Source organism: Parasteatoda tepidariorum, chromosome 5 (assembly GCF_982258835.1).
Source record: "Parasteatoda tepidariorum strain Cologne lab strain chromosome 5, Ptep-v5.0, whole genome shotgun sequence".
Lineage (NCBI taxonomy): Eukaryota > Metazoa > Arthropoda > Arachnida > Araneae > Theridiidae > Parasteatoda > Parasteatoda tepidariorum.
Window position 1 is genome coordinate 91017343 of NC_141759.1, and position 26301 is coordinate 91043643.

The 26301-nt window shown below is 28.6% G+C and overlaps 1 protein-coding gene across 1 annotated transcript in view; it reads right to left on the reverse strand.

Annotated features, from left to right (window-relative positions):
• Nucleotides 1-26301, reverse strand: part of LOC107436429 (uncharacterized) — a 263791-nt gene that overhangs the window by 209918 nt on the left and 27572 nt on the right. Inside the window, exons 15-27 of the mRNA XM_087164512.1 lie at nt 22758-22860; nt 20953-21092; nt 19283-19391; nt 14101-14288; nt 12323-12370; nt 10150-10197; nt 8531-8587; nt 7787-7834; nt 6983-7030; nt 5409-5456; nt 4971-5018; nt 4452-4499; nt 1883-1942 (exon numbers count right to left, since the gene is read on the reverse strand). Coding sequence (XP_087020638.1) covers nt 1883-1942; nt 4452-4499; nt 4971-5018; nt 5409-5456; nt 6983-7030; nt 7787-7834; nt 8531-8587; nt 10150-10197; nt 12323-12370; nt 14101-14288; nt 19283-19391; nt 20953-21092; nt 22758-22860 — 993 coding nt within the window. The remainder of the gene's footprint in view (nt 1-1882; nt 1943-4451; nt 4500-4970; nt 5019-5408; nt 5457-6982; nt 7031-7786; nt 7835-8530; nt 8588-10149; nt 10198-12322; nt 12371-14100; nt 14289-19282; nt 19392-20952; nt 21093-22757; nt 22861-26301) is intronic.

A 26301-nucleotide genomic window follows, 5' to 3' on the forward strand; every position in this document is an offset into this window, starting at 1 on the left:
TTAAAATGAAATAGAAAAAATTAGCATTAATGCAACAATTGTAACAATTTGTCGATAAACATTGCTGTTAGCGATTGTAAAAAAAAATGTGTGATTCCAACCAATCACACATTTTTTTTTTTGCAGAGAAAAAATAATTCACATATTTCTTTTAATGGAAATATAAAAGCTTTCAGAAAAAGAGTGCAATATAAAATCTATTATTATTATTAAATTATAACCAACTAATTTTTGGAGAATTTTATGAAGTTAAAAATACAAAAACATTTTGTCAAAATGGAAAAAAATTACCACGAAATCATTGGAACAAACTTAAGCCATAAATGGATTCAGCCCAAGGACAGAATTTAAAAACAGAAGGTAATATCCTAATCCCTTCTTCCACCTCCACCACAATCCTTCCTAAATTGCACAGTCCATAGCGGTCAAAGGTTTCCACATTTGTTTAGCAACAGTGGGAGAATTTTATGTGGCATTCTAGTTTAACATAGCTGTAATGGAGCAAATTTTGATGCAACAAAAGTATTGTTAAGTTGATGATATTTCAACTGCTTGGAGATACATTTCCGTCTAAAAAATGTGGATATAATGGATGAAATAATTTAAATTAAGAAAATTAGTAAATAATTTAAATTAGTGAAATTAAAAAAATTTCCAGCTTTTCTCTAAAATTCCCTGATTTTTTCAGGTTTTTATCCAAATTTCCCTGATTTTTGCAGGTTTTTTCCAGTACAAAAAAATTCCCTGATAATTCCAGGTTTTCAAGGTTTTCCAGGTGGGTGGCCACCCTGAATTTACACTGACTCGCTGTTTCACTCATTCATTTACTTGTTGACTCATTCTTTCCATCTTTCATCGGTTGGTTAAGCTGTTGATTCACAAAATTCTTGAATTCTTATTTATTAAATTAGAGAAAATGTGAATGGGATTATTTCTAAATAAAGGATTCAATGAATTAACACTGATTTGCTGTTTCACTCATTCACTTGTTTGTTGACACGTCCTTACCCCCATTCAATGGTTGGTTGACCTGTTGATTCACACAATCAATTGAAATTCTCATTTATTAAATTAGAGAAAAATATGAATAGGAGAATCGGCAAATAAAGGATTCAATGAACTAATTGTTTAACTCATTTACTTGTTTGATAACTCGCTCTTTCCCTCATTCCTCCATTTATTGACATGTTGATGCATTCAATTGTTGAAATTCTCATTTATTCAGTTGTTAATTCTTTGATTTCTAATAAATGATTCACTACTATAATGATTACCTACTTATTAATTAATAATTATGTGCCAATCCTCTTTTTAAAGCATTGCTGATTTACGAATTTTTGTATTCACAAATTTATTTTATAGACTTGTTTGTATAATCCAGCTATTTACAATCACATACATTTTGAAAGAACAGGCCTAAACTGAAAGTATCAGAAAATAAGATAAACAAAATTTTACTATGGTCTTTTTTGACCCCTATAACAACAAAATCAAAATGAATAGTAAAAAAGTTGCATTGCAGATGCTCCTAGATATTTATATTTTTCTAAAATTTGGACAAAAAAGAAAAGATTGAGAATTTAAATATTAATGGAAACATATACATACTAAGTTGCATACATTCAGAATAAGTGGATAGTTACAATGTTAACACTCAGATAATAAAATTTTAATAACTGATTCGTACAAAGCAATTTCAATTATACTCTTGATGACTACACTAGTTCATTAATTTGTTGAAGCAACAAATATTAAGTTATTTTTAAAAACATCTATCAAAATTCTTCATTCGTAATAAACTTGTTGAGTTTAAAATACATAATTAATTATACTTGAGATCTAGAATAAACAATGGATAAATACGCAAAATTTCAGAACTTACTTTTTATGGGTATATGAATGGTTTCAGGTGCTCGAGTAATAGATTTTGATGTTTCAGTTGCTGGAACAATAATTAGGTAATATAAAAGAAAGGTTAGACACACAATAGCTGATAAGTTAGATATTTTGTAAAAGGGATAAAAAAAATTAACCTACTATGTACTATATAAGCAAGAAATGTAACTGCAACAATTTACATAACAGCTACATGTAAGTTACAGCTACATGTAACAGAAGTTATGATAAAAATTGTAAACTAAGTTAATGTTTCTCAACAAACATATTTACTGATAAAAATTAGTTTCAAAATTTTAAATAATGAAGTGGTGCAGTTCTAGTGTTATAATCATGTAGAAGATAAAATCTTTTTCAGAAGTGCAAAGCAAAGCAAAACTTGCAATTCTGAAATTTTTAAACTTTATTTTTCACTATGATATACTATAAATTTAAAAATTTTAACCTCAAATGTGTAGTTTGTATGCATTTTAACTTGTTGGTAAGTTAAGCAGGATTTTACTATAAGAAAATTTTGCAATAGAGGGTTTTGATAGAATAGAATTTTTAAGATCACTTTTTGTCTGAATGTTTCTAAGAAAAAATACTAAGTTTTATGATTTTAGCAAATAATCATGGGTCTTTTGAAACAAATTAATAAATAAAAATGTTGAAGATAAATCTAATTACATTTTTGTAAAATTATTAAACAATTAATAAACTTTAATTTTGAATTTAAGATCTACTAAAAAAAGTACAGTAAAGTCAAAAACATCATTAAAATAATAAAAAATAAAAATTAACCATGTTTATTAATAATCATATTAGTTTTAGATAACTTATAACAATAATAATAATACTATAATTTAGAATTTTTAGCTAACAACCAGTAAAAAAAAATCTTCATGACAAAACATTTTTTTTATGATATATATATACATAGATACACACATATATATACATATATCTATATACACAGACATATACATACACACACACATATATATACACATACATATATGTATAACCACATACATATTGTTATGAATTGTAAATATGTGTATAATTTTGTAAACATGGTTTTGTTATTAGACTAAATATCTCAGATGGACCTTAAATAGATAATTTAATTAAAAAAGTTTTAAGAAAATTTCCTAATTCCAAAGTAATTTAGAGGAAAAATAATGCTTAATGCATTTCTTATGGAAAACTTGGTTTGGCTACAATTTTGCCAACTTGGTGATAATTTTTGCGATCAATTAAGGACAAAATGATATTTTTCGAAAAGTCGAGTTTTGAAGAGACAGGACTAATATTTGCAGATTTAGACGAGAATTGTCTAGAATCGTGTACTTAGTTTAAGAGTTCCGTCGCCAATCCTATATAAATAGGATTGTCGCACCCGCCATATTCGCCGGACATTGCTTCTTTTGATTACTGGTTGTTCCGGCGGACGCAGCACGATTTGGAAGGTCACCGGTTCACTTCATTCGCAGAAATTGAAAATTGGCCCCTAACTTGGATCGCCACAAAAGACGAGACATTTTTTCGAGATGGAATTCGGAAATTGCCTGAGTGGTGGGAAAAAGTATTAGCCAGCGATGGACAATACTTTGATTAATCTGTTCATTCGTTTTGTTCAAAACTCAAGGCATTTTTGACTACAAAAAAAACAGACCGAACTAATGTGTATTTCCAATAAGGAAATATCTATGCATTATTATGATATGCAAATTTGAGCAAACACAAAATATGGTTTCATAATAATGTATAATTTTTATACATTATTATGATACACAAATTGGAGCAAACACAAAATATAGTTTCATAATAATGTATAAAAATTTGAGCAAACCCTAAATCAAAAATATTTCATACTTTCGTCATAAGTTATTCAACATAATATAATTCAGAGCAATTTTGTCAAAAGACCATAATTTGAAATTAAATACAATCGGTACAAATATTTAAGGAAGTCTAAGAACATATTCAGGCCCATCAAACCAGTTCATCATCAGCAAGTAATCATCATGGTATTAATCAAAATATTTCATTTTAGTAACACAGATAATAAATGACCATTTTCTACATGCAAGTTTTAAAAAAAATATATAAGCCAAACACAAAATATAAATAAATTTTATTGGCCGGAAGTAGTTGATCTAACAGAAGCAGAATGAATCGAGATAGCCACTACAGAAAACACAAAATTGAATCTAAGTAAAACAAATACTAAGAATAAATTCATGACAGTTATTTGTATTGAGAATTTTTAAAATGCATGTTGATAAGAGTTAACTTTCAAAAATTTCACAATTTGTCAGCATGCATCAAAAACTATTATCATTACAATGAAAAAATTGTCATGCTCATCTCCTTGTCTTTAAAATTATGAAACCCATTTTTAAAAAATGAGAATCGATTGTGTTTTAAAAATGTTATTAAAAAGTAAAATAAAGGCACATTAAAATAAAAAAATTCATTAACAATCGTAAACAATCAGGAAAGTCAGTAGATGTATTTGCATTTTTTTTTAATTATAATTTAAGCTGCCTGAAAGAGAAATTCTAACTTACTGGTGCGAGTTTTATGCCTTTTAGTAGGTGGGATGAGACGAAGCTCAACTACAAGAAAGAAATATGTATTAGTCTTAAAATAATTAAAATCTAGGTCAGGCAATGTCTTTTAAATCAAACAAATAGATCAATTTTGGGTGTGGCTGGTTCTTTGTAACACTAAATAGAAAATAAGTTGGAATATAATGTTGCAACATTATCTTTAACCGTATAAGAACATAACTATAAATATTAAATAACTATGCAATTCTTCAATACATGATTTATGCCGTCACAAACAGACTACATTTCTTTTTGTAACACTTGCTTAGTTTAATATTTAGCACTGAGATGATCTAGTTCTAAATGCAAATATTTCTAATTCAAGAATAATGCTACTTAACATAGAATAATTAGTTTTAGTCACAAAGATCCTAAATGGCCATTTACAACTTGCAAGTTATTTTAAATTTCAGTTGCTTTAAATAACATAAAGAAAGACTTATGTAAGCTAAAAGCAAAATAAAAGGTTATTCTTACCGCCTGAAGTAGTTGATGGAGCAGGAGCAGTATGAATCGAAATAGCAGCTATAAAAACATGAAATTGAATATAAGTAAAACATTAAAAATAAATAGTATATTACAAACAGAAAATTTGAGATTTACATTTCGAAATATGATGACTAACCCTTAAAAAAGTTTATGATTTGTCAGTATGCGTGAAAAAAATTATGAAAAATTATTTAAAACTAAGAAATCCACTTTAAAAAATAATATGAATCTAGTTGAGTGTTCATAAAAGATATTGAGTAAAACAAAAGGCCTATTAAAAAAAATTACATATCTGGTAGAAGAAATTTCATTGAAAATGCTAAAAAGATGATACACTCATCTTTATTAATGAATAATCAGTATCTACTTTAAAAAAAAAAATCTAATTTAAAGGGCTTTAAGAGAATAAGAAAAAATTCAACTTACTAGTGGGAGTTATATGAATTGTACTAGTTGAAATTCGATCAGATTCAGCTAAAAGATTTAAATAGGTATTAGTCATAAAATGATTAAACTCTAGGTTAGTTCGTAAAAACAAAGAATCATATGGTTTGAATCATATGCCTAAATGTAAATATAATAAACCGATTTTAAACAACATACAGATTATGTATAATGAGGAAGAAAATTAAGAAATTATTAATTTTTATGATCTGGTATGGCTTCATGTAAAATGAAAGAATTTTTCAATTTTCAAGAAACACTATTAAAATTAAAATGGAAAAGATCCTAATCCTTTATTTAATAAAAATTGTGTAATTCATTTCGCAGTGAGGAAAAATAATTTTTATTTTGTTTCTTAATTTAATTTTAAAAATTTGAGTAAAAACATCCTACATTTTATTGATTTGAAGTAAACATATTAATAAATAATTAAATTTCTTTTGTATTAGAACATTAAATAGAAAAATATAATGGATTTAACATAAATCCAAAAACGTCAAAAAAGGTATGTTTATTCAGAGAAAGTATGTTTTTGTTTGCAAGCAGCAGCACTATAAGCCCGCCGACCTTTTGTGTGCATACCATTGTCCAGACGTCACCATAGCAACTGTGAGAGAGGAGTGTAATTTAAAATTTTAAATTGAAAAAAAAATTTAATGTTAAGTAGTATTTCTATCATAAACGGTTATATATAAGTTTTGTAAAATGGAAAATAATATTATTTATTAACCTAATACAAAATTAAATTAAATAAAAAAACTTTGGAATCAGATTGAAAAATATCATAATAAATTTCAGAATCTTTGAAATGTATAAGACAGCTCTTGTAGTAGTAAGAATTATAAATTATACATAAACATTTAATTTATGTGCTTTAAAATTTGGAGAAACAAGAAGACACATTTTATTGTTTTGAAGTACTTTGAAGTGACATCATTAAAAATTTCAGAATTTTTGAAATGTACAATAACCCCCCCCCCCCTTGTAGAAGTAAGAATTACTAACCTAAACATAAGCATTTAATTTATAAATTTTAAAATTTGGAGAAACAGTATGACTCATTTAATTGTTTTAAAGTAAACTTTTTATCTCGTCAGGAAATGGAAATTAATTATTTAACCAAAACTCAAAAAATATTGTGTTCTTTTGTAATTATTATAAAAGACATTTAAAGCAGTTTCGTAAAAAACCTTGGTATGAAGTGAAGTATATACAATTAATCCCAATATTTTAGGAAGTCTAATGACTTATTCTGGCACATTAAAGTAAGAAAATACATCATGCCATTAAAAAAAATTTTAAATATTTTCTAAGCCTCATTATAGCCCTTATTTAAGTTTAATGTTCAACACTAAATTAAACTAATACTAAGTGTAAAATAACTATTTTTTCCATACTACTTTAAGAGTTATGTTGCCTAACATAAAATATTAAATTTTAGCAACATAGATCATAAATGGCCATTTTCAAATCATAAGTTCTTTTAAATTTCAGTTACTTTAGGTTAAAATAAAATAGTGATATAAGCCAAAAGCAAATTACAAAGAAATTCTTACGGCTAGAAGTAGTTGATCGAAGAGAAGCAGTATGAATTGAGATAGCAGCTATAGAAAACAAGAAATTGAATATAAGTAAAACAATTACTAAGTATAAATTCATCACTGTTATATGTATTTTAAAAACAGAAAATTTGTAAAATATATCTTGATAAGAGTTAACCTTCAAATATTTCACAATTGAATGTATCAAAAACTATTATCATTATAATAAAAATCTTATAAGACAAAAAAAAAATTGCGGCTCTTTCGCAAACCGTTCATCTTGCTTCAGATATATTTTATGGAAACTGTTGGAAACCCACAGTATTCGGGTCTACTGGATACCCACAGTAGGAAGAAATAAAACTATTTAGAAAATGAAGAGAAATACAATTATTTAGAAAAAGAAGAGAAATAAAATTATTTTCAGCTTTCTGGGAATCAGTTCAAAAAATGACATTCATACAGTCTGGTTAGACTGGGCTATGTAAAAGTAACGTTAGGGTTATGTAAAAATAAAAAGTAATGTTTTCATCAAACCTTATGAATAATGTTCGCAGAGGTAAATAACAAAATTTTAGTAACTGTTATCTTAAATAGCCATTTTCAATTTTCATGCCTAAACTAAATTAAAGTTGCTTGAATTGAATAATATTTATACTAGCCTAAGGTAAAAAGCAAATGAGTCCGAAAATAAATTAAAACTTAAATTTTAAAACTTCATTTTTAAAATTTACATTTTTAATTTAAATATTCCTTAAAATTTTTGGCATTGCCTGAATTTTACAACATTTGTTAAAAAAAAAAAGGCTATAAACTTACCAGGAGAAGTGCTTGGCTTTTTTCTGGATGTTGTCTTAACAAGCCTTGCTGAAACATTCAGGAATATAAAAAATTTTATGATCAAAATTGGTATTTACAGCATCTGATTTGAAAACTAATATTTAGTTAAAAAAGCCTTTAATTGATATCTGAAACTCATTTAACTTACTGAGAGAAGTGTTAAGCTTCTTTCTAAATGTATATGAATATTTATGATAAAAATCAAGAATAAACTATAAAGCAAAAGACAATAGACTTGTTTACAAATTAAAATTATAAAATTCATGAATTGTAAATACATTAAATTTAGTTTAGTCAAGGTGTAAGCATAAATTAGAGATCATGTGAGATTTAAAGCAGCGCCGAATTCCGATCACTTTATACGGGTTTCATAACATAGTCCTTCATTGAAACACCTGAATATCATGCATCACATATTTTTATTATATATGTTATAGGAGAAACACTGTATACTACCATGATTAGGATTTGTTTTAGACAAAAATTTTCGAAAGTGACAGAATAACAAGAACATGTTATCAAAATATTCAAACAGTCAAAATTTATGCCAGAAAAAATAAGAGAAACATTTTGCAAAGTTATTCAACAGGTATAAAAATCCAATCTTTAGACTAAAACTGTTAATTAGACAAAGATCGCCATAAAAGTTTTAAACATTAACTACATTGATATTGTTTTTATAAAGATAATTTTAGCTGAAAGTAATAGGCAAGGAAATCTTACTAGGTGGTGCAGTTGGACAACGTGGGCATGTTGTAGCATCTTCACTCACAATAATAGCTACAGAAAATGTAAAAATTAAATATAAGTAAAAACATCACACATTACCTATCACTCTTATCAGGGCGCATAACCAGATTTTTCAAAAAAAAAGCACCTTTTAAGCACTCTAATATTTTTAATCACTTTCAAAAAAAATAAAATCATAATTAGTATTTGTGCATTGATAAAAATTACTTTTTCTATTGCTTAAGTTCTTAATTTATTAACACAAAATCAATAAAATTCAAAAACATTTTCAAAAACTTTACATAATCATGATAAAATAACTAGTTTCTGATAAATACTGCAGAGAAAATTGTGAAAGTCATGCATTTTTTGTAATTAAAAACGACAATCGACACGGCAAAGAAAAAATCTCTTCTTAAAAGATAGAAAATTTTACAAACCCTGAATAAAAAAAGCACCTTTAAGGGCTTTCAAAAAACGTAATTCAAAAAAAAGCACCTTTTAACACTTTTTAAAAACACTATGCAAAAATATCTTATACAAAAATAAAAATAACTATATACAGGGGTGATTGTAACACAAAGTAAAAAACCCTGATACTTTTATGTCAAAAAATCAATATAAAGATATCAATTTATCTACCAAACATGTATCATATATAACATAATTCTTTTAATTAACATTTATAATTAAATTAGCTGTTAATGAAGAATAAGTCTCTGTTACAGTAATTAATTCAATAAAAAACTAGCTTTTTACTCCTCAACTACAAAAATCGCAACATTGGATATTGAAATCATGTGAATATGACTCGCAATATTGGATTTTAAAATTGCGCTAATGTGAATCGTGATACTAGATTTTAAAAATGCGAAAATACTAAGCGCAATACTTAAATTATTTTTAAACCGCGCAGATATGAATCACGATGCATAATTTTTGGATCAAGTAAATATTAATCGCAATGCATAATTTTTAAATTATGTAAGTACGAAAATTGATGTTTGATATTACAACCAAGAGAATAGAAATTGCAATGTTGGATTTCAAAAGCACGTGAATATGAGTTCCGACATTGGATTTTAAACTTGTGTGAATATGAAAAGCATTATTAGATTCTAAAAATGCATAAATACAAATCCTGATATAGAATTTTTAAATCAAGATGTAAATTTTTTAAACTATGTGAATACACATCTCAACGAGTAACTTTTAAATCTAGTAAATATGAAAATGCGATGCTTAATATAAAAATCATGATATTAAGAATTACGTTATTAGTATTAATTATTAGTAGCAGTTATTGGAGAATTTTAAACATTCTTTTCTCATGTCTTCTGCATTTCTGGTGTAATGCTTTTGTATCATCAGCCTATATGCTATATTTATATAGCCTATATTCTTTCTTTAATTATTTCACATTCCATGCCACACCAGTCCTTTGATTTCGTTGAGATTTTATTATTGGTGGCAGAGTTTCTTTAGCTGATTCTATTATGCTTTGACAATTATTTCCCAAATAATAAACTCTTCAATTGATTAATTCTTTAGTAAAAGTGAAAAAAAAGTCTTCACATCAATTTTAATTTTAAATCTAAAAACATTCAACTTACATGTAGGAGTGATAATTTCCTTTCTAGTAGTGATGTCATCATCTGTAGCTAAAATAATTAAAAATGTACAGGTTATAATAAGAATTAAAATCAAAATTAGACAAACAAAAAAAAGATTTATAATCCTTTTTGGAATTGGAAAAAAAAATTGGATTATATAACTCACTTTTAAATTATATTTAAATAAATTGAGAGAAAGACTCTTTGGAAAAATACCGATTTTTACCTGTACTAAGTAAAAGATAATTTCAGACTAAATTTTTGAAATTTAAATGCTTTCATTCTGTCTTGCTAACAAGAAGAAAAAAAGTACCATATTTCGCACTTTAACAAAAGACTAACATTTTCAACTATTTGGATTAAAGATCACAATAATTTTGACAAAAGAAATATATTAAAAGTTTAATTTTTAATGTGAATATCATAAGAAAAATTAAGTTTATTTAAACACTTTTAAACTAGTATAAATATTTTTAAGGAAATGTTGTCCAAGAGCAAATTGCCAATTGCTAGTTTATCATGATAAAAATTGAAGACTAAAATGGACTGGATTTGTTTGGAAAAGAATCATATATAAAAAAAGAGATGTTTTGGTCACATTCAGATAAGTTATAATAGTGTTCAAAATAAAGAAATATTGAGACAGACACAGTTTAAAGCAAAAATTTGCTTTATAACAGAATAAATAATTAAGTAATTTTTTTTCACAATTTACTGTAGCAAATCGCTAAATTCACTTCTAATAACTTGTGAATCTATTAATTATTGTAAATTAAAACAAATTTGTTGTGAATCTAAATGTTTTTTTTCTTCCTAACGGCAGGTACTGAACTTTCGTTTTTCACCTTGGAAGATGATGGAAGTGTTGCTCATTTACCGTTACCCAGAGGGCACCTGTGAACCTAAGTCACTGAGGCGATCAACATTACCTACGTCACACTGCCAGGGATACCCGTTCAGAGGGAGGGCCACATTCACACACAACAGAGGACAGCAGGATGCGTAGCTAAATCTTTCAACAAAAAATCAACACCTTTTAAGTACTATTTAAGCATTCAAAAAATATTTTTCAGCCCTATATACATTAACAAAATGCAAAATAGTTTTCAAAGACTTCACATGATCATGATAAAATAACAAGTTTCTGTCAAAGAACTCTTTTCTTGATTAAATTAGCCATTTAAAATGCAGGAGAGATTTTTCGGATTGATATCAGAAGCTGGAAAATGAGGCCTGGAATTGAGAATATCTTGCAAATAAAGCAGAGTCTCACATGAGAGTGCAATTCACCGAACCCAGCTCAGTAGACGCATATGCGTACTCCCAAGTATTTTATCAAATGTAAAATGATCGGCGCTTTCATACGCTATGGATCGATGGTACGCCGAAATAGATTGTGGTTGAATGAATTCTGAAAAGGTGGAATAGAACAATGAGAAAAGCACACTTTTGCATAATGTGTGGCGAAGATCGACATAGTTAAAAAGAAAAATTATTTATGGAAAGGAAAAATTAAGCACTTTTTAAAAACATCCAATGAAAAAAGCACTTTTAAGGGCTTTTAAAAAACGAAAATCGGAAATAAGCACTTTTTAAAAACTCTACGCACCATGGACAACACACGGAGAGAAACATCCATGCCCAAAGCGAGATTCAAACTCGCAGTCATTGGCTTTGCAGTCATGCACGCTAACCCCTTGGCCGGCAAGTCTAAATGTTGATGTGGATGTTAGGGGTTAAACTTGATAATTTTTTCGCAAAGAATTAATTCAGAGTTAAGGCTTACATTGTGTCATGAGAAAAATTAGCATATGACACTTTTTCATCAAGTCCATTTTCCAAGGAACCAGAGTATACTAGTATGATTATGATAGTTTCAGACCAAAATTCAATTAAATTGCACTCTGAAACAGCTATTTTTAGGTAATAAATTTCAATTCAAAATGTATCACACTATCTAAATAAAAAAAACAGGTAAAACACAAATGACAACTATAGGGTAGTACAATTACCAACTTGAAAAGGTTTAAAAAATTTTAATTTGTTGACTATCGATTTCAAAAAAAAAAAAAAATTTCATATTTTAATTCTGTGTTTCAAATTGAAAAATAACCTTTATATTACTTGTAATGCAGATTGTCATAACTTTAAGAAGAAAAAATATTTAACTTACTGGACAAAGTTTTACGTTGCTTTCTAGTTGTGGTAATAATAGGGACAGCTAAAAGAATAGAAAAGACCAAAATTACAAAATGGTACTCTGAAACTGTTGCTCTGTCTGCATTATGGTAAAATAACACTATATGAAAAATGCCATTTAGATAAAATTATGTATTTTTGTATATTTTTGACTGAAAATAAAATGAATCTGAAATTATTTTTTATTTAACATGCAGCATTTTCCAAAAAATCCACATTTTAGGCTTGTGAATTTATGTTTTATAATGGTACACAATAACACACAGGTAAAGTAAAGAAGTCTTCATTAGCAGTGAGACTGTCACCAACTTTTCGACCATTTTAGTGTTAAATGTCTTATCTGCCATCGCAAAGTTTTGTGCCTTTAGATGCATTACAAAATGAGATATCCAAAAATTAGCTAGTAGCTTGGCTGCTTTTCGAATATGGAAACGATATCTAATGGACCTCTTGGTTTCGATATATGAAACAAGTATCTCGTGTTCATACTGAATTATATTGCATCATTTAAAGGACAGATAAATTTGTAGTGTTGTGCAATTTATAATAACAGAAGAAATGTATCATAATTCTTAAAGGTAACATAGATGGGTGTTAAAAAAGTGATAATTTTTTAAAGTTTTATAAAAAAAAACTTCAAATTTGGATTTTGGATTTCCTCAAATTTGGGTATTAAACAAAGATTTAAAACATCAGTTTTCAATCTTTTTATTAAATAAAAAAATTCTTTAAAAGGTTAATTCCATAGTTCTACAATGAAAAAAAAATAATTATATTACTAGCAATACTGGTCAGATAAGTAGATAAATATATACTGGTCAGATAAATTAGGGCACCCATAAAATTATTATTATTGGTCCCACAGACCAGTAATCAATGTAAAAAGATATCCTTATTCGATATTTTTATTTATTTATTTTTTGAATAAAGATAAAGTTTTGGTCCACATTATTTTTTTACAAAATAACATGTTTAATCAGATTTGCGACATCTTTCATTTAAATCACTTTTTCGCCTTCTTTCACTTCACTGGTCACTTTCACTACAGTTTTTCATTTAAATCACTTTATTTTTTTAAAAAAAAAATCTAATTAGAACAGCGAAAATATGCAGGGACTAGAAAATCTTACTGTCACTGGTCCTTCAGGCCAGTGACTAAATCTCATACATATTTTGTCAATCAATGACACATTGTCGACACACAGTCAGTCAATGACACACTGTTTTAACTCCTTTTGAAAGACTAATTTCTTATTGAATACAAACATAATATACTATATATTGTCTAAAATAAGAACTCTCCCAGACATTTGTCTGGACCTGTGGCGATGACTATGGTAACGAGATATGACTATTTCAAGTAGGGATGCGGGGTCACTGTTTTGGAGTGATTTCAGCTCGGGTCGAGGAGAGAAAGGGAATCTCTTTCTTCGGTCTATTGTGCTAGTCCTAGAGTGAAGTTTCCCTTCCTAAAATGCACCATTCATGTTTTCATAGCACCAGGTGGCCTCAGAATTTGTGGCGGAAGGAGTTCATAGCTCAGACAAACTACAAGTGATGATATGACATTATAAACTTAACATTTTAACATCAGGTATCATTCAATTAAAGAATCCCATTCCTTAATTACAAAAACTAATCAGAATTACAAGAATTTACACAAACACTCAAAGGAAAAGTAAGAGTCATCCTTAATTGAGTATAAATAAAAAATAAAAAAAATTTAAAAGAATTAAATATTTTTAAACTTACTACTCGTAGCAAAACAAGTAACAACTGATTGATCTGGATAAGTTGTAGTAATAATTACATCCGGTTTATCATGATTCGGAATTGGAACCATTATAATAGAAGCATCAATTGTAATAAAAGCATCGACAACCCATAATTCACACGCTTTCAATGCAGAGTGGAAGCAAACTTTGACTTTTTTATACAATCTAAAACAGAATAAATATATTTTAAAAAAGAATGAAGCATTCACAGATATAAATACTGCATGAACATTAGCATAAAATCCAGGATTGGCATGATTAAATTACAAGATTTAAATCATTGGAATTATGGAAAAAAAAACAATGATTTAAATCAACTATGATTTTTTTAAAAAAGATTTAAACCAATTGATTTTTTAAAAATAAATCATCAAATAGAAATACATTTATACAATATTTGTAAATATGTTCTTTTGATTTTAATTTCATTTAAAATTTGATTTGATTTGTAAGGACATTTAATCTAAAGAAATAGTGAGACTAAATGTAAAAAGAGTGGTGTTAAACTTTTAAATTAGAATTTTCCATTTGCTGTGATTTTCTAATAATAAACATATTTCAATTATACCATTTAGTTTTATGCTTATTTAAATAAAAGTGTTTTTAAAACTTAGTATTTCATTAGTGCATATCAGTAATGAAAAAAAAAACATGTTCTACAAAGAGAATTTTTTTTCCTTTATGTATTTTGATCTAAACTAATTTACTCTTAATTGGATATTTAACTGACAAATTCCCTTCCTATCTTTAAAATTTTAGGATGTTGAGCAAAATTAAATAATAATTTTAGTTAGAAATATAAGCTAATTTAACTATATTATTATTTTAACACATTATATTTTGACATTATATTTATTAAATTGGATATTTAACTCACTAATTACTTTCCGGTCTATAAAATTTTAGGATGTTGAGCTTAAAGAAAATTAAATAATTATTTCAGTTCGAAATATTATCTATTTTAGATACATCATTATTTTTAAATATTATAATTTTAACATTATATTTATTAAATTGGACATTTAACTGACAAATTGCCTTCCTATCTTTAAAATTTTAGGATGTTGAGCAAAATTAATTAATACTTTGTTAGAAATGTTAGTTAATTTAGCTATATTATTATTTTAAAATATTATATTTATTAAATTGCATATTTAACTCACTAATTGCCTTGTTATCTATAAAATTTTAGGATGTTGAACTTGAACAAAATTAAATAATTATTTTAGTTAGAAATATTAGTCTTTAGATAGATCATTATTTTTAAATACTATATTTTAACATTATATTTATTAAATTGGATATTTAACTGACAAATTGCCTTCCTATCTTTAAAATTTTAGGATGTTGAGCCTGAACAAAATTAAATAATAATTTTAGTTAGAAAAATTAGCTATTTTTAGCCATATTATTGTTTTTAAATAAAGTTATTATTAATAAATTTTATAAGACCAATAGTAACCGACCTACCCCCGAAGGAGTTTGCGGATAAGGGTTTCACCCGTTTGCACGTGACTAAACACTACCAAACTACAGAAAAGTAAAAGTACTAAATTAAAAAGATTAAAACACATAGGAAAAATCCCAAAACCGAAAAAGTAAAATAAAATAAAACAGAATAAAGAATAAAAGTACTTAAAACATCAAAGTGGATAAAATCAACCGACAATAAAAGTGTCAAAAATACAGGTAAAAACATATAAAAGTAAGGTCAATTAAAACATCAAAGGGTAAAATATGAAAAATCACATTAAAAATAAAAAGACTAAAATAAGCCCAATAGAAAAAATAAAATAGTCGACTAAAAGTTCAAGTGTCTCCCTTTCAAGGCTAAGTGCCTCTAAGATTAAAATGTTCTAAGGTAAACCAAAGTTTCACTGAGGTGATAACACTCAAAGATGACACCAGGTAAGACAGAGGGTGCTGAGCTTGACCAAGAGCAAGATTTCATTTTGAATGTCCTATGTATAAGGAAGATGCCAGTTTAAGGAAACGGCAAGTGCCGGAGTAAAATACTAAAAGCAGAAATTTAAAACCAGAAAACCTAAAAGCCGAACGTTTAAAAATAAAACCAGATAAAATTAGTCAGGTGTGCTCGCAGGGGCAAGCAGATCATCGAGGGTATATTTAAGAATTTCGATGATTTTCTCCCTGCAGTCAATATCAGCATAAAGTTGATGTTGAGTGTATTGATCCCATTTTCTGCCACGGATCCTCTGGAATTTGGGACAAAATTTTATGAGGTGGTCAATGTCTTGTACTCTGCCACAAAATTTACAATTTGCTCGTTTATTGAAGAATTTCTGCTGATATATTCCGAAAACTCCGTGGCCAGTTAAGAATTGGTTTAAATAGAAGTTTGACTGCAGGCGAGTTAGTGTGGGATCTTTAAAGAAATTATATGTCTGCCTGCCCTTTGTTGATTCACTCCAATCAATTTTCCATTTATTCATTGTGACTTGCTTGATGTATCTAATAATGAATGTTCTTTCCACTGGGAGCATCGTTCCCACCCGGCTGAAGCCTGTGGCCTTTTTGGCATGCTGATCCGCCTCCTCGTTACCTTCAATTCCAATGTGTGCTTTGACCCAGTAAAGTTTAATACTTGGTGTTATATTTACTTTGATCTCTTCAATAATCTTATTTCGATTTCTTGGGTCATTTAGACTTTGTAACGAGGACAGCGAATCAGTATAAATTTTCGCATCTTTGTAATTTTTGTTTTTGATGTAAATAACAGCTTGTTTAATAGCCTCCAGCTCCGCCAGATAAATACTTGCTTCATCGTTTAATCTATTGGAGATTAGATCGATTGAAAGTCCATTTTGCTTCACGACGATTGCGTATCCTACTTTACTCTGCATTGGTTCGCTACCATTATCATCAATTTTTGATCCATCTGTGTAGATTTCGATGTTATTGTTATCCGGTTTTCCTTTGCTCCAGGGTACAGCGAGAGAAGTAGCTGGGTGCTTGAGGGGTGGCAGAGACTCCAGGTATTGGGCATGTGTTAAATTAGTGCTAACCAAATTTAGGTCGTCTAAATGCCATCCCCATTTTAATCTTTTATAATAAATTTCGTCAATTATTTTATAATGAATGGGTTTTATTCCCGAAAGTATTTGCAGGGCTTCGGTGCTAGTTGTATTATAGGCTCTAGTTATTGTTAGCAGCGGGATCCTTTGGATTGATGCTAATTAAAATAAATGCTAATTAAATGCTAAATGATGCTAATTAAAACTAAAATAAATTTTATAAGATGATTTGCCAGATAAATGTAAAAAAATTATGATTTAACTTAAATGAATCTAATTTATATATATTTTTTAAATTATGATTCTTTGCAATCTGATAAAAACTAATACACACAGAAATAGAAAAGAATGTAAATTTAATATGTAAAAATTCAGTTTAAATTTAACAATTATATAGATTTTATTATTTCATCAAAAAATAATTGTTTAAAAGAGGATTATTTTTAAAATCTGCCTAAATGTGCACATTTTAAACAAAATCAGTACAAAAAATTAGACTATAAATCAAAATTAGGGAAGAAATCAGAACCAAAAATTACTGCTCAAAGAATTAAACGTTTTAAAAACATTGATTTCATGCCACACATAATTATTTATTAAGAGGAAAGTTGGAAAAAAAACAGGCAAAATTCAAACACTGCACTTAAGACTAGATTACTGCTACATACCTGCCAACAATTGATAAATAAAATAATGGAGATTTTACTAGCAACATTTTTTAAGTTACTAGTAAAGTTTTACATCATGCATAATCATGTAAGTCAAAAATAAAAATTCAAAATTGGAAATAATGTAAGCACTCACATTTAGCGAGGTAAAAAATATGTATGTAAATCTTAATCAAAAGAAAATTTTTTTTAAACCATGATTTAAAATTACTCCAACTATTTTATTTTATAACCATCGTTGAACAGCCAGACCAATTTTTTGGGTTTACGACTACTAATGTTCAACTTCATAGCCTTGTAATTTTGAACACAATCCAAAAGTCGAAGAAACAAGTATCTGCAGAAATTTGCCTTCGTCAAGGACATTTTGATGGAACTAACCCGCATTTGCATCACATGGAGACAAAAAAAACTGAAAACTCCCATGGTTAGCCTGACAGCAAGGGGAATCTAACCCATGATACCACTGAAGATATTTTTCCCTAAACTATTAACACTCAACATGCTGCAGCACTGGCTGTTGAGGAATAAGAGAAGTATTTTTCGTCATCAGCGGATATTTTATCGCCTAAATTATTTCAAAATTTTTTGTTAACAAATACGGAGAAATTTGAGAATGTACGGGTAAACAAGAGATAGTCATAAAATACAGGAGTCTTCATTAAGAAACAGGAGTCTTTGCAGGTATGCTGCTATAATTTTTCAGAAATTACATAAAACTAAATGCAGACAATAGCCATGATTTAGAGATGAATGAAAGAAGGCGAAGGCATTTTGGTAGTCAATGCCAATTTTTTTAAAAAAAACCTTTAAAAGAAAAATTAAAAGTCTTACTCCCGCGATTTTGGGTAACTTTAAGATCTATTTTTTTTTTAAGCTATTAACTTTAATTATTGAACTAAGTTTTGCTTCACAGTTAAAACAAGCTGCTTCCTTTTTGTTAAGTGGCATTGTTGGATAAAACCAGGACCTTGTTAGTTAGACATTACTGTAAAAAAGAGCAAGTTACCAATGAAAATCACAGATAAACATGTACAGTGATTTAACTGTAAAGGGTGAGCACATGAAGCTTGTAGCAATTGTTTTGTTAAAATTAGTCTGGTACTTTTTAGTATGAGTAAATACTTACAGCATTTTTGTGCATTGAGGATATGATAACCTAATATTATCACTACCCCTTAAATTCAGACAGCAGAGGTCATTATAGTGGTTGTTATATATAAGTTTCAACTGTATTATAGATTATTATTAATATATATTTGATTAAAATTATAATAAAACCCCTACAATTATAATTTAAGAACTAGCCTACATTATAAAAAATAAATAAGTTATTAAACTCTATGATTTAAAAAAAAAAATATTAAATAATAATTTCTGAGATTTTAATTGTAAAATTGGCTTTAAAGAAGTTTTTCTTTAAACTTTGTTCAGAAATATATATCTACATACTTACATTTTATCTTTCCTGTTGTTGATATGTTGCTGAATATTTACAGCATACAAGAAAAATTTCGATGAGCAATCCTTCATGCTATCAGAATCAATAGAATCACTACACTCATCTAAATATACAAAAATACAGATACTTTACAATGTATTTTTGACTTTTAGGGCTTCCATTATTGCAATTAACAATTACAATTATTTAAGTTATCTTATTATCAATTATTTTAGTGTAGCATAAATTAATAGTATAAACAGTATGTAAAATTAAAAACAGAAAACCAGATTAACTTTTGATCCAGTGATCATATTTTCAAATACTTGGATGCAATAGACTGAAGGATTGATCTAAAACTTGAAGCTTATTAGACAAAGTATTAAATTATAAGAAAAAGACACAAAAAGGCCCTTTCACTGAAAAAAAAACATTTTTTTTATTATTATTCAGAGTGTGTAGCCAAATCTTCCAATAAAAATAAGCACATTTTGAGTACTTTTTAAGCGCTCAAAAATTATTTTTAAGCACTATATACATTAAAAAAATGCAAACTAATTTTTAAAGACTTTACATGATCATGATAAAATAACTAGTTTCTGACTAAGAACTCTTTTCTTGATTGTATTAGCCATTATAAAATGATAAACAGATTTTTTAGTTCAATATCAGAGGGAGGAAAATGAAGTCTGGAATTGAGAATATCTTGCAAAATGCAACAGAGTTGCATATGAGAGTGCAATAATCTCACCTAACCCAGCTACGCAGACGCACATGCCGACTTGCAAGTATTTCATCAAACATGTAATATGATTGGTGCTTTCAAGCGCTATGGACCAATTTTACGCCGAAAATCGACATGGTAAAGAAAAAGATCGCATTTTCGAAAAGGAAAAATTAAACACTTTTTAAGAACATCCCGTGAAAAAAGTGCCTTTAAGGGCTTTTAAAAAACGAATATTGAAAATAAGCACCTTTAAGTACTTCTTAAAAACGCTACGCATCCTGTTATTATTATTGATACGATTCCTGACACTCAAAATGTATAGTCCAAATAGTTTAGTAAATATAGCAGTTGCAAGCTAGAACCCTTAAATCCCTAAATGGTCGCATAATTTTGAAAAAAAAATGGTTATAAAAGTGCCCACTTGTTTTATTCAAGAAAATAATATATAACTAAGTGTATGTACACCATATTTACCCATTGTTAATTTTTAGCTTGAAATTAAAAAAAAAAGAGTGCTGACATCTAGTTTAAAATAAAATATAGCTAAACACATTACAAAGAGTCTGGTACTGCCACCTGGTGCATGTTACTTTAGAACACTCCAGCCTGGAAATGTCACAGGCATGAAATGTAGAAAGCAAAATTTAACCCTGTCAATTTGACAGGAGAGAGAAGGAAGGAGTTTATGTTAATTTCACTTTTCAGGCATTTCGCTATGTCTCGAAGAAAAAATATGCATATTAAAAAACAAAATTTCGAGTTATGAAAATAGACACAAAATTGTACTTATTTTAAAGTACACACAAAAAAAAAACTTTTTTAGACTATCACAATAGCTTTGTTTTTTAACAAAATGTTAAAAATTAAAATAATCAAACAGTAAAAATTTAAAAAATATGAAAGGTGGCAGCTCATATTTTAAAAATAATTATCAGTACAGTTAATAATTATCAGTTACCTTTTCCTTTCTTTCTCTTCATATAGTCCTTAATAATTGCAATGACATGGTGGAATAATTCGTTAAACCGTGAATAATTGTCCAAATTACAACCCTTTGGTGCAGTACGCTTTAAGCATTTGTCCACATTCTGCATCACTCTAAAAAACATTATAAGAATCTAAATTAAAACTACTAATTAAAATAAATAAAGCATCAGTAATAATGAATGAGTTATGAGAATTTAATAATACTTTATTCGAATTTTAAGTATTGTCTTTTCTTATCCTTTTAAAATTTCTTTTCTTTTCACTTCTAGCATTCTTTTATTACATTTATAGAACTCAAACGTCGAATAAAATTGCTTGTACTCAGAATATGATACTTCACTATTTTAAAATTTTGCTTAAATAAAATTACTACTATTCCGAATGTGAATCGTCACTATTTTAATAGTTCGCTTAAAAAAATTACTTGTACTCAGAAAGTGAATCCTTTAGTTAATGTCTAGTTCAATATAATTTAGTTAATGTCTAGTTAATTTAATAGTAAAAATTTTTCCACAAATATGACAAATTTTCCGCTAACACTGTCTGAGGATATTATACGGGAATACTTTATAGTAAGTTAGTTCTTTTATTGTTGTTGTTACTTTACGTCGCACTAGAGCTGCACAATGGGCTATTGGCGACGGTCTGGGAAACACCCCGGAGGATGATCCGAAGACATGCCATCACAATTTTGATCCTCTGCGGAAGGGATGGCACCCCCGCTTCGGTAGCCCGACGACCTGCGCGCGAAGTCGAGCACTTTACGGTAGCACAGTTAAATGAGGACCAATACCGCACACCCTCGGTCCCTACGCAGACTGATCCAAGTGGTCACCCACCCGCACACTGACCGTAGCCAGTGATGCTTGACTTCGGTGATCTGCTGGGAACCGTGTCTTAACGATCAGTTCACTGCGGGACGTTAGTTCTTTTAAGATTTGGGACATTGGATTAGAAAACATGAATATGAATACCATTTACCATATTATTGATTTTAAAAATGTATGGATACAAATCGCAACATTCGATTTTACACATGAATAGGAATTACAATGTATAATTTTTAGCTTGCATGAATACGAATTGGTATCTGCATCTTTTAATTCAGGGTAAATACGAAAAGCGTTGTTTGATATTAAAATTGGGTGAATATGAATCTCTATATTGGCAGATTCTGCCACAGTTTCAAATATTCAAAATGAAGAAAATCTGCCAATAAACACAAATTAAATTGGCAGAAGAATCACATGTATGTTAACATGAGATAATGGGAAGAATTTTGAAGTTTTCATTAACGAGAGTTAATGAAAGCTTCAAAATTGAAATTTAAGACTGTGGAACACAGAAGAAATTTTATCAGATTTTAAGTTTTCTATTTGAGTAAGTTCAAGAACTAATGGTCTTAAGGTACACAGATTTCAACCAAATTCACGATAAAAGAACACCGTTTCTGGTTTTTAGAGCCGGAACAATGACATGAAAAACTTAGAATTCTGGAACCAAATTCCTACACCTGGAATAGAATCACCCCTGATAGATATAATCTAATTCACTATTCAGAGATACAGCAACTTGAGTTGAATTTCTGCAATTATTTATTAGAAACTTTTTTCTCACAGTGTTTAAGATATTTGGAAGTTATAAAAGCCTCTAATCATTCATTTCGAAGTTTGAATAGTTAGAATCCGATGGAATATACAATAAAATGAGCTATTTTTTTGTACAATAGCAAAATTAGCAGTTATGAAAAGTTATTTGAATACTATAATTAAATACCTCTTAAGTTTTCGTTTTTTCTTTATTGTAGCATGAGAGCATTTTTTCAGTTCTTTTATCCATGTGCCTATTTTACTCTCATCGCATGAATCGTGAGAAAGATCTATACAGTAAAAAAAAAATTATTAAGAATAAATTTAAGATATAGCACCGAAAAACTTATTTTCTAATACTTAGATATAATATATTTTAGTTTGTACTAATAAAATATTGTTGTATTAATACTTAATTAAAAATCATTGAACTTCATATTCACTTATTTATATTACCATAATTATTAGTGATTTAGAAACTTTTGACAATATTTCTCTTTTTACTCTGTTAAAATAATAATTTTCAATCGCTATTATGTATATTTTTACTAAATTTTTTTTGTCAAGGGTTTTAAAAATACATAAAGGAAATTATTATTGGTTATTGCAGATAGTGTTAATGATAACGCTGAAAGGGTTAAAGGCCATAATTTTTGGTTAACAACTAAATTCAAATGAAATGTAGGTAGGATCTTAGGTAATACTAACAATTAATGCATTGTAGAAGTTATGAAAGGTTTGAAGATTTCCATATTGGTAGCTATGCCAATTTAAATGCAAGTTTAGGTGACAACTGAGCAGTGGAATATGGTAAATTTAAAAAAAAAAAAATAATAAATAAAGCAACACAGAAGGAGACAAATTTGATAAGCATAACTTTTAGTAACCTCCTGAGAACTTAAAATGTAATGAAGTGATGTAGTCCAAAAACCGAATTTTCGGCCAAAACAATTGACCGAATAGTAACTTGTTTGTTTTTCTTTTTAAAAAAAGAAATCAGCAATAAATGTTCTATTTTTATATAAGAATAAGGTTAGTCATTATAAAAAAATAATCAAAACTTAGTTGTATAAATGATTTGGGCAAAGCAAAAAAAAAAAACCATAATAGAATATAAGATAAAATAAATAATTAGTTATTAAGATAATTAGTAATATTTTGGATTAAAAAAAACAGACAAATCACTAAATTAGTCAGTTTAGTACTCGGCCAAAACAATTGGCCGAATACCAAATATTCAGTGCCTGAATAATTTGGTTTTTTGAAAAAAATCAGAAATAAAGTTCCTTTTAACATATAAAGTTCAGTCATTATTGTAAGATAATCAAAACTACATAAATGGTATGGGGTAAAGCAAAAAAAAAAACTATTGTATTAAAAAAAACTATAACATAGAAAACTATAACTATAAAAGAAAACTATAAGATAAAAAATAATTAGATATTAAGATAATTAGTAGCATTTAAGATGAAAAAAACATGACCAATAGTTATTGAAAAAAAAAACTAAAGTTGTAATTTCGTTTCAACTCTTCAAATTTCGTTTTTCCATTTGTCTTTCATAACATTTATTAACAAGTTTTAGAACTTAACAAATACGAGGAGCATCCAGAAAGTAAGTTTCCTAAATTTTTTTGAAAAAAGAACTCACACTTTCAGGAACATATTTATTGGCAACAAGTACAGCAATGTTTAGGCTGTTTTTTAACATAGCCACTACCAGAATTGCGACACTTGTCTTATCGTGGGATCAACTTTTGTATCCCTCTGTCGTAGAACTCTGCTGCCTGTGAATGAAACCAGCGTGTGACAGACGTCTACCGTTACTGTGAAACACTGCAGAAATTGTGACGTGCCATTCAAAACAAGAGTCGTGGAATGCTTATTGCAGGTGTTGCGCTCTTCCATGACAATGCTTGTCCACATACGGCACGACACATAACACACAGGAGCTGTTTTGACGGAATTTGGCTGGGAGTCATTTGATCACCCACGCTACAGCCCTGATATTGCCCCCAGTGATTTTCATGTTTTCTTGCACCTCAAGAAATTCCTGTCCCCCGCTGAGCATTTTGGCAATGACGAAAAGCTGAAGACATTTGTCACTCGCTGGTTCCACTCACAGATGGCAGAGTTCTATGACAGAGGGATACAAAAGTTGATCCCACGATACCCCACGTCTCAATTCTGGTGGTGGCTATGTTGAAAAATAGCTGAAACATTTCTGGACTTGTTGCCAATAAATATGTTCCTGAAAGTGCGAGTTCTTTTTTTTATATATAAATTAGGGAAACTTACTTTCTGGATTTGCCTCGTATGTGTAAAAGCTATTTCAAATAATGTATACGTATAGTGAAAAATATGATTTTAGATTACTCTTCATTAAATCTATTCTAATTTCTCATATAAATAACTTGTTGAAAAATGCTTTTTCAATAAATACTTAGCGAAATATTAGGCCAAACATTCGACCAAACGAATATAGTCGATAAAAGGATACGGATTAATGGTTGAATATCTGTTACATTTCTACTGAGAAAGATTATATATTTTTTCTAAGTAGAAAAATCCCTTGGTGCCTTGGTGATTATAGTTTAAGTGAACAGGTACGGATGATATGGAAATATCCTTACATACACTTATTAAACTACTTAAAAATATGTTTATAAAAAAACATGATGTTGACGAGAAGAATATTTTCCAATTATTAGCAAGAGAATGGAGAGATTTTCTTGTGATCTGTGGCAGAATAATCACCAAGTTTTGGCAACTTCTGGGCAGCAGCCCGCGAGAAACTAAACAAACAACAACAAAAAAACAGTACAGAAAGGGACCAACTCAAAATGTATAACTCGTAGCCACCCCCGGGCAAACATCTATGTGTTATTTTTAAAAAATGTGCAAGTTTAAAATCTATTTGGCACCTTGGTGACTGTAGTTGGCGCGACAGATCACGATATGGAAATATCCTTGAGAATTTTATCAACATACAACAAATTATGACTTAGGCTATTTCTGTATCTGCTCATGCCAAATAGAACTACAAAGGCATAAAAAAAATGTTCCAGTACTTTCGCTTATAGTCTGTGCATGCAGAGCACTCTTCCTGCCATTTATCCACAGCTGTAGCAGCAAATATGGTTACAAGATTCAACTGCTTCAAGTAGGAGTGTTGGGTCAATATTTAAGTTAGTTTTCTGGTCGAATAGAGGACTGAAAGGAGGTCATATTTCTTCCGTTAACAGCGAACTTGGCCCCCAGAATAAGTAGTATAATAGTCTTTGCCAAAATTGTGAAGGTCCCCTCTTTGAAATGCGCTATGTCATGTTTCCATAGCAGTAGACGGCCTTAAACTTGGAGACGAGAGGAATTCTTAAAATAGAGAGTTTATACGAGATATAACCTTCCAGTCTCACCTCTTTTGTGTTGCTTTTTATGGAAATATTTCCCTAACATAACCCTAAAAAGTAAGTAAAAATCAGAAGAAAAAAAACAATAGCTTTTTAGTTTCTTTTGCAGGGTAAATTTGAAACAGGGGGCTCTAACTGAAAAAAAGGAGGTGAGTAAAATCCCTTTCACAACAGTTTTGAAATTAGTTGGAAATAAAAGTCGAAAAAGTAATTTAATATACATCGTCCTTGATGTAAACATCAAACTGAAACCAATACAGACAATTTTCGCGGCGGGCAGATGTCGCGGTTACTGGTTAGTCATTAGCTTCTTATGTAAATA